Source organism: Abrus precatorius, unplaced genomic scaffold (assembly GCF_003935025.1).
Source record: "Abrus precatorius isolate BTA unplaced genomic scaffold, Abrus_2018 Scaffold11, whole genome shotgun sequence".
Lineage (NCBI taxonomy): Eukaryota > Viridiplantae > Streptophyta > Magnoliopsida > Fabales > Fabaceae > Abrus > Abrus precatorius.
The window spans coordinates 2,265,030-2,275,720 of record NW_020874303.1 but is presented as its reverse complement, the minus strand read 5'-3'; the positions used below and the strand labels follow the sequence as shown (position 1 = coordinate 2,275,720).

Here is a 10,691-nt window from a genome sequence, read left to right as displayed (position 1 = left end):
TTAAAGAGTGAACATTGATGCTTCAATTTTAACAAGAATACGAATAATTAATCAATCAATTTCAGCTTTATCACGTAAAGGGTAATGCACTCAGTCAAATTCAAATAATTTACTAGAAGAGGTTGGTCTCAGTAATAAAGTTCCGTATCAGCTTATCCCTTAAGTAAAATTTTAAGTTTAAATATTTATATATATAAAAAAAATTCAATTATTACATTCAGATGCACAATTTTAGATTAGATTCAGATTAAATTAGATTAGAAAAAAAATTTAAATAATTTTACAATTTTGACTTTTTTTAAAAAATATTTTTTTAAAATGGCTTTAAGAGTATAGTTTTAGAGATATATTAAAAAAATGTTTAAAAATATCACTTATGGCTATTTCCCACGTAATTGAAGTGAAGGTTACAATTAGAAATAATAAATGAGAGAATAAAACATCTAAGGAATAAGTGAGTAAAGTGTATTTGACCCTTAAAGTTTCAATACAAAAATAATTATTAAAATAATATGTTATAAAGAAATAGAAAGTGATAATATGTAATAAAAAATAAAAATTTAAATATAGTAATTTTATATTTGAAAACTTTTCTATAAAAATAATTCTTATAAACTTTATTTAGTTTTGAATAAAAGAAACTTATTTCAAAATGTTTAATGTATTAAAATGTAAAGATTAAAATAATCCCTTTTTGAACAAACTGGTTGTTTGTAATTTGTATACGTAAGAATCTCTGACAGTGTCCGTTGGAATAAAAATAAGTATTTTTTAATTATTTACGTGTAATTTTATTCTTCTTAATTTAATTACTTATATTTAGTTTTTTTAATTATTCAAACTAAATACTCTATCTAAAATTTTATGCAATAATTAATAAAAAAATAACAGAAGTGGAAGATATTATTAATTTACGTAAATTAGTAAAAAAAATTAATAAAATATTTAAATAAATATACTAAATAAAATATAATAAAAATATTTTTATTATTTCATATTTGTATTTACAAATTTATATAAATCAATGATGTATTGCATAATTGTTATATTTTTATTAATTATCAAACAAAAATTTAATTTAAACAATTAAAAAATAAAAAAATATTAAAACTATAAATACGAAACTAAATATATTTATAAGTTTTTTAACATATTTTTAATTGGAGTCACAGTTTATTTGTTTGCATAAACTAAACTCAAAAACCAAAACTAAAATCAAAAGTTATGATTATGCACAAAACGCGTTTTGATGGTAACAGATTTTGTTGTTGTGTGTAACGACGTAAAACAAATTTGATGAAACGGAAAAATACCTTTTTCAGAACTCTATTACAAATGGGACAAATTTTAAGTATAATATTATATGCATGTGTTATTTTTAAATTTAAATTTTATTTTAAAATTTAAGAAATAAATATTAATATTATAACTTAATATATATTATCAAAATATATTTTTTTAATTAAAAATAAATGTAAAATACTATTTGACAATGTACCTAAACTTTTTCCATATCATTATCCATAAAAGGACAAATTTTCTGAATTATAACTATTTATTAATTAAAATTTTGAATTTATGAAAAATTAGTCCTTAATCATACAAAAATGATCCATTTTAATTTATAAAATTATAAATATTTATCAATTTAATAATGAAATTTATAAAAAAAAGTTACCCAATTTATACATAACTATTAATTTAATTTGTAAAATAATGGAAAAAAGTCAATACTTAAAATTGTCAATATGACATATTAAGTGCAAATATTTACATGATTAGTGATGTTATAAACTTATAAAACAACTCAATTACATTTCAATGTACAATGATTTCAATTTTTTTAATGAATTTTATTTCAAAATGTTAAGATTAACCATTCTTGAGTTTATGTGTGATTCTTTATTTTTTTCTTGAATTATTTTTTTAATTTGGTTTAGATTAAAATTATTTATTTTTTATAATTTTAGGGGCTATTTTTTTTCTAATTTTAAAGACTAAATATTGAATATTTATAATTTAAGAGACTAAAATGAACAATTATCGATAATGATTAATTTGTTCATAATTTTAAAGACCAAAATAACTAAATTTTGATAATTTTATACATTATTTTTTTATAATTTAAAAAAATTAAATTAACAAAATACCTATTATTTCAGGACTAAAATGACTTATTTGTCCCTTTTGTTTGTACTACTCTTTGGACCATTCTGCACAACCGACTTAACAAAAGTGTGTATTAAAACTGCTCACCAAAAAAAAAAAAGGAAAAAGAAGTCAAAAACCACACAATAAAGACATGTAATTGTATCAAACTCATTTTTCTAAAAGTATATATATATAGTCATTGTGTTTGACATTATTTTTATTTAGAATGTTTGTATTTCTCTTATAATTATATTAATAAAAAATATATTTATATAAATTTAAAAAATAAATAAAAGTAACACAAATATATAAAAATAGCAGTATATACTTTCTTTAATTAAACATACAAAATTTATTTTATTTAAAAAAAAACTACGTATGGAAAAAGTTTGTGGCTACCATTTGTATCCTTCTTTGACATTTGGGATGACTCATTTATTGTCGTAATCCGAGTGATACACTCAAAACTCTTCACTTTCTCCTTCACCTTCACCTTACTGTGACCACTTCTCTGTCTTCACTCTGCTTCTTCTCGATTTGCTACCATTCCCTCACATCCAAATCACTCTTTAGCTTCTCTCTTCTCTCTAACAACTCTTTGAGGCAGCCACATGCTATCCTGGTTAGGAACATTTCGTTCAGTCTTTTCTTAATTCTTGGTAAATGGGTTTGTTTTCTCTGCTTGCTCAGAAAATTGGGTTGGACCAAAAAGAAAAACTCTGCCTCTTCAAATTGCCAAAATAAATAATAATAAAAAAAAAACGATAAAATTCCCTGTTTTGAAGCGTTTTTTTTTTTTTTACCTCTGATGTTACTGTTGTTGAAGGAATACAAATTTTATTGTTATAATGTTATTCTTCAGTTTCCTGAAGAAAAAAAAAAAAAACAGAACTTTATTGATTTTCGTGTTCTTTTCCCTCTCTTTTTCGTATTGGCTCTGTTTTATTATGGAGCCGCTTATTTTGATTGCTTCCTATTTAGTTGAATTGGACAAAGCCGGTTTTATTTTTTCTTTTTGGTTTGAACCCTGTTTCGGTTGGTCTGCAAATTAATGAAGCAACATATGTTTAAATCGAAGGATACTTGGTTTGGTTGCTTAAATCTAATGGAACAGGAAAAACAGATTTTAGTGTATGAAGTGTAACTTAATTGGTTTCTGTAGGCCAAAACCGTTTTTTTTTTTTTTTGGTGTAACTTTTGTTAATCAGATATTCTCAGCAACTAAACGAAATGACATATTTGAGGAGAGTTTTTATATGATCTGCTTTGTTCTGTTTTTGTCCTGTTCAGAGTCTTCACAGATTTTGAGTACTCATGGAGAATTCAAGGTTTGGTGCCTTTTTGAGGAATAGAAGGTTTGAGAGCTTCTTGAATACAAACTCTGAAAAGGGGGTGGTGGAAACTCCAAAAGTTTCAGTAAAAGATGAATCAGTACAAAGGCTTAGGATGAATGCTTTTGTAGATGATGATGGGTGGGTTTCAGTGATCATATCTTGGATCAGAATTGTGACTTGTTTTGTTTCCATGATGGTCACAACATTTATTTGGGCATCGATCATGCTTGTGCTTATACCATGGCCTTATGAGAGGATTAAGCAAGGAAACATTTATGGGCATGTGACTGGTAGAATGCTGGTATGATACTTTGGCTTTTGAAATTAGTTCAACTTGCTTGCTGCTGCATGGAGTGCTTAGCTTTTGAAATATTCTAAATGATTTTCGTTTTCTTTTTTGTTTATTTATTGTTATGTTTGATTGAGCCTTAATATAAAAAAGATTACGTCTTGTTCAATAATTTGAATCTTGTGAAGTATGAAAATGTTATTTTAGTTGAGATTTTAATCATATCAAAGAGCCAGAATATCAGGTAATAATCCTTAATTTAGAATTCCTTTAACCAACGCATCTCAAAGTCAAAACTGTGATGTAATATTGATTCTGTTGATAGGCTCATTGATATGCATTGGTATTTAAAGAAGCAAAAGTTTGAAATATCGTTGTCTTTCCATTAAGATATGGAACTCTCGAATTTAGTGGTGATTAGTGATAAATCATATGCTGGGTTGTGGATTATTTTTTCTATTATGTGTAACTGCAGAGGAAGATTCCTAGCCTTAATTAATTTGGTAAGGTCGTTAAGACACACAATTGTGTGTGGTCAGTGGATTCCTTCAACAATGTATTATAGATTCTATTTCTTAAATGACATCCGAATACTTAACTGAAATGCTTTAGAAATCCAATCATCAGGTCATGTGTGTGGCAAAGATATTCAATTATATTGGATTTAAATGGTAATCTGAATAAATTTCAGGTCCATGATCTTTACTTCACTTATGGCAGTATGCTCAATAAGTCAAAAGCTTTCTGAATGTTAATGCCATTTTAAGAAGAGCATGTTTCCGAAGTCTCACTTTAGTCTTCATGATTTTTGTAGCATAGTCATTGAATACTAAATTTTTAGGATTTCTTTGCAAGTTAATGTTCAAAACATTGATGCAGATGTGGATTCTTGGGAATCCTGTAAAAATTGAGGGTGTTGAGTACTCTAATAAGAGGGCAATTTACATAAGTAATCATGCATCTCCGATTGACATATTTCTGATAATGTGGTTGACTCCTAAAGGTACCGTTGGCATTGCAAAGAAAGAGGTATGTTTTAATGCTTTATGGGTTAAGCATAACAAATTTTTATGCATAGCTAAAATATTACATATGCCATGGTCAAAACAATTGATGTCTTGTAGTACTTTTCAGAATGTTTTCACCTTAGAAGCTTTAATAAATCTACTATGGCACTGCACTCTCAAGATTGCAATTGTTTTTGTTATTGCTTTGAAAATGGATCTCCATTTGCATCTCCAAGCATTTACTTATCAATAGTTCAACAATGTGTTCTAAAGATTCAGAAACTTATTGCCAACCATTTCTATGCAGATAATTTGGTATCCTCTATTTGGCCAACTTTATGTTTTGGCCAACCATCTCCGTATAGACCGGTCCAACCCAGCCGCAGCTATTGAGTCCATGAAACAGGTGTATAACATTTTCCCTGCATCATCGTTTATCATGTTCTTGTCTAAGGTTCTAATTTCTAATCATTGCAATGCTTAGGCAGCTCGTGCAGTCGTGAAGAACAATCTGTCACTGATCATTTTTCCAGAGGGAACAAGGTCTAAAAACGGGCGACTACTACCCTTCAAGAAAGTAACTTTCTACCTTTATCTTCTTTTAGTGTAATGGATGGTATTCTTATAAATCTACAGAGATATTACTCTTAAAATGTTTCATTTTCTCACTTGGAACTAATCTATCCATCACTTTCCATTTACTTTTGTGCAGGGTTTTGTTCATTTGGCGCTGCAATCACGTCTTCCAATTGTTCCAATGGTCCTGACAGGTACTCATCTGGCATGGAGAAAAGGCAGCTTACATGTTCGGCCTGCGCCGCTTACTGTCAAGTACCTTCCTCCAATAAGCACTGAAAATTGGAGTGTTAGCAAGATTGATGACTATGTTAAAATGTTACATAACTTGTATGCAGAAAACCTTCCCAGGTCTCAGAAACCTCTACCTTGAAAGGTTTGGTCCAATTCTTAGCTGAGTTACCTACAGAGTGAGGTTCATGTTTGTGATCAGGTCTTAGAACAAAGTTAACAGCTGCAATATGCACAAATCAACTCAGTTCCTAACTCATTATTATATGTATAGCCCATGTCCTTTCAAAATTTAGTTAGCTTGCTTAATCTAAATTCAATCTTTCATAGCCTTGATAGTGTAAATTAATTACTATAGACTTTAATGATAAGGTTATACAATAGCATTTAGTGGTTCTTGGGTACTTTGTAACATTTGTTTCCTCAATTTCTCCAGCCAATGTTGCATAGACAATGGGAATAGTTAAAAGTTGTTTTCATTATTTTTTTTATGAATTTTAAAACCGTTTTTTTAAAATATGCACAAAGACACGTAATAAATACTTATGTATAGAATTTAATGCAGAGATAGTATTAAATTTTTTTTTTTAATAAAAATTTATTATGTATTGATTTCTTATTATGTGTTGAGAGTACACATTAGAATAATATATCTTACAATATAGACAATAAAATAAAGATAAAGTAATATTTTTATAATTAAAAATAAAAGTAAAACATATTTTAAAACCAAACAGTCCCTTAAAATGTAAGGGATAAAAAGCCGTAGTGAGTTAAATGAGATTGATGTAATTAACATAGCTGGGAGAAGAAGAAGTCTTGTGATTTTTCATGTATAAATTATTATATTGGTAATAATTATTAATTTTTACTATGATTATTTTAAAAGCTATATTTATTATATATTTTAATAAATTAATAATGTAAATAATTTTCATTAATAATGCATAAAAAATATAGTTTAATTTTTAATAACATATTAAGTTGTAAAGTTTGAATGCATAGCTGTGCAAAGCATAATGGTTTGGTGAATCTAACTTAGCATTTTATGCTCACACTGTGAGACACATTGTCATAACAGATGTCTATGCATAAAGTGTCTAATTATTGGCATCTTAAAAGATTAATAAATAAAAGTATCCATGCCTTATTTTGTGAAGAACATGAGATGGATCTTCCAATTCCAATGTCTAAGGAAATTATTTTGTTAATTTATTTTGGGCGATGAGAACTAAGTGAAAGTAAAGATAATTTTTTACTCTGTTGCTAACAGTTAAAGTCGATTTCTTTTTTTTTTATTATTATTATTTAAAAAAATTACAGAAAAGGTTAAAATGTAACTTGTAGAATTTGGTATAATTAAATATTATAAATTATTTTGACTTGACAATTACGTGAGAGGAAAGTTAATTATTCAATTATAAAAAAAATAAGTATAAGAGCAAATTGTGGGGTGAGACTGAGATTAACTGACTATTATTTTCTCTTGGAATGCAAATGTAATTAAAATAGGTATTTGTTATTTATAAATAGATTTTCTTTAGATATGGATATTAAAATAAGCTTAAAAGCTGATATTTATATTTGGGTTATGTAAAAAATTAAGTGTATAATTAAAATTTTATATTTCAATTTAAATTTATGTTAACAATAAATGTTGAGTGATGATAACGAGGATAATGATAAGTATGGCATGGGAAGTTGTGTTAACAGAGTGTGATAAGATAATTGAGTAATTAAAATTATCAAGCAAATCTATTAAACGTCGTCTGTATCTTACGAAATACTACCTCTGCTGTGGAGGATGACTCGTCTATTAGAAGATTAGGAGAATATTAATTATTTTTTTAACTAATATATATAATTTGCGTATTAATATTCTTTCCAATTCTTTTATAAATAATAATAATAATAATTTTTATCTTAATTATAAAAAAATTAAATATATTAATTATTAAATTCTTTTTTTATATATATTTATTGTAATATTTGTTTTTATAGATATTCACCCATGAATATATTCATTATTTATTGTATGAGTCACTAATTTAAGTATTTATTATTGTAAATATTTTTTGAATACATTTTAAATGTATGAAGTATGATATAAAATAACTTTTTATTATTTTTCGTAAATATATTGTCAACATTTAATTTTTTTAAGAGTTTATATTGATTTATGATATTAAGTTTAAAAAATTAATAATATTAAAACTTTATTTTAAAATATTATTATACTTTTATAATTTTAATATAGTAAATTTATTTTTGATATTTATTTTATATTAAAAAAATTCAATTAAAATTAATGTCAACTATTGATAATTAAAATTTACATTAAAAAAAAAAGAATGCAGCATGCAGATAAAAAAATTGTGTAAATGACTTTTTCGGTATATAATATATAGATTAGCATTAAAATATTAAAAAATTTCTAAATATTTATTTAAGTAAAGTGAATAGCCTAAAAATAATAATATATTAATAACTAGAAATATAAGTATTATTCTAAAAAATGTAAAGGGAATTCAGAAAATTTCCCAATTTAGCTTAATTTCTAGCTATCCATGTTATTAACTTTCTATTCAAATCAAAGTGCCACAATTAAGAAATGGATTTTGTCTCCAAATCTTACATAATTAAATCTGAATATAGGTGGTCAAATATGTACTTTCATTTTTGTATTCTTATCAAATTGATAATATTTATTCAAACAATATTTTTATAAAAATATATGAAATCTGATAAAATCAGTAATATAGAATAAATTGAATAAATGTAGCAATTATATACGTGGTAAATAAAACTTAAATAACAATCATTTGTTACTTACTTAATATAAAAAAATGGCATATTTCTGCTTTAAAATATTAATTTTGAAAATGTTCAAAATACATATTAGTTCCCAAGAAAAAATTCACAAAAATATTTGATGTACTTGAGATGTTAAGTGAATATTAGTATTTATATTTATGCACATTGGTGTATATATATAGTCAAAAACCACTCAAATCAATGTACCACTATTCATAATAATAAGATTTTAATATTTTTTTCTTTAAATGGTAAAAATATGAATTCTAAAATTGTTAAAATGATTAATTGTAAAATAACTTCACTATGGAATTCATACCATTTTTTTTATTTCAAATTAATACGCCATAATTTAAAAATCAATATATATATATATATATATATATATATATATATTTGTATAAAATCAAATCTGAATAATGAATGCATAGAATTTGGAAGAAACGTCAATTATAAAATACTTCAAAATCCATGTAAAGAAAGATAGATATATATTGCCAATAAATTCAAATCAATCCATCACTAAAATACAAAATCCAATCGAGTTAAATACTACTTTAAATATATTTATCTTTTTTTTAAGTTTAATTTTGAAATTTAATTTATTTATTAAATATATTTTTATATTTTTTAAATTGACCTATTTGTTTTAATAATCTAACTTCATTTTACAATAATTTTTTTATGTCAACCAATTAGTCTTCCTTTATATACGGATTAAATCTTCAATTATGTTAACAAGTATAACTTTTTAAAATATTATGATAAAATTTAATACTAATAATATTTAAAATTATTTTTTAATTAGATATATTTTTTAAAATTTTTGCATAATTTATTTAATAAATCATCTACGTTTGACTTAATTTAAGATGAATTAATTCATAAGCACAAACGTTTTTTTTAATTTATTTATTTTTAATTACAGAATTTTAAATTATTTCATTCTTACATTACCTGACACGACTTAAAATAAAAATTAATATATTTTTTCTGCTTCAAATTTTTTTTCTTTTCCTTTTTTTTATTTAATTAAATTTTTAGTTTCTTTATTTTAGACTACGTGTGATTTTGATTTTTAAAATATCTCATTTTAAATTAATTAAGTTTTTTTTTAAATTGTATAAATTTATTTTTTTTCTATTTCATTTGTTATTTAAGAATAATTATATAAGTTCTATTTAATAATAAAAAAACTTTTAAATGAAAATATTCGGTAGTGTATTTTTGAACTTTTTTAATTTTAACGGTTTGTTGCCTATATGCACTGGTCATTATTGTCACGAAGGTGACGATCCATGTGACCAGAATCAAATGATCGCCACGTGTCAAATATTCATTGCACGTTATCAGCGGTTCTGAAACAGCCTGATACCGTAGCACTCACTGCATTTTCTTACACTGCACCGCCTTGCTGTCTCAGCCTATAAAAGACATATAATAACCGAAATAAAAAGGGTAATTAGTAATTTTTATTTTTAATTATTAATAGAAATTTATTTTATTAGTATTATTTTTCTAATTAATTTTTTTATTCATTTAATATTTTAATAGTTTATTTATTTATTTATTTTACATTTAAAAAAATACATCATAAATAATAATGAATAAATAAATATATTAATATTTTTTATTTAAACAATAACTGATTACTATTTTGAAAAAGAAATTAATAAATTCATTAAAATTTTATTTTTTACACTAAATATTATAGATGAGAGAAAAATTAAAATTTATTACCTAATTTTAATATAATAAATAATTTGAAATAAATTAAAATATAAAAATTACATTTTTTTAAAATATATGTAATACATACCAAATTTTAACCCATGATATTTTATTTATTATTTACAATTATCAGATAATCTAATAAATAATTTTACTAAATTTTTTTAATTGGATTAAATAATTTTAAAATTTCAACTTTTAGTTAATTTTCAGCTTCTAATTAATTTATTCACTAATTTTATTAAACTTAATTTAAATAAATAAATATATTTATTTATAAATTTAATTTAAATATATTATTGATGTAAATTTTTACTGATTATATTTTTGATATATTATGATTAATTAATAATATAAATAATTTTATAAAAATATATTTTATCTGTTATTTATTTATATAAATAACAGATAAATATTTTATTACCATGAATTTTATGACTATAAAAAAATTATTAATTAATTAATGCATGTAAAAATAATTTTTTTATAATTGAAAAAAAAAAAACATACTCGTAACTATTCGTTATAAAATGGTCCTAAAAGAGTAGCTTCCACTTC

The 10,691-nt window shown here is 23.7% G+C and overlaps 1 protein-coding gene across 1 annotated transcript; it reads left to right on the top strand.

The window, feature by feature from the left end:
- Positions 1-2,643: 2,643 nt before the first annotated feature.
- Positions 2,644-5,730, top strand: LOC113854292 (1-acyl-sn-glycerol-3-phosphate acyltransferase-like). Its single transcript, XM_027485215.1, has 6 exons — positions 2,644-2,773; positions 3,442-3,786; positions 4,654-4,803; positions 5,089-5,187; positions 5,266-5,358; positions 5,494-5,730. The coding sequence occupies exons 2-6, from the start codon at positions 3,466-3,468 to the stop codon at positions 5,728-5,730; spliced, it is 900 nt and encodes a 299-aa protein (XP_027341016.1). The 5' UTR covers positions 2,644-2,773; positions 3,442-3,465.
- The last annotated feature ends 4,961 nt before the right edge of the window (positions 5,731-10,691 follow it).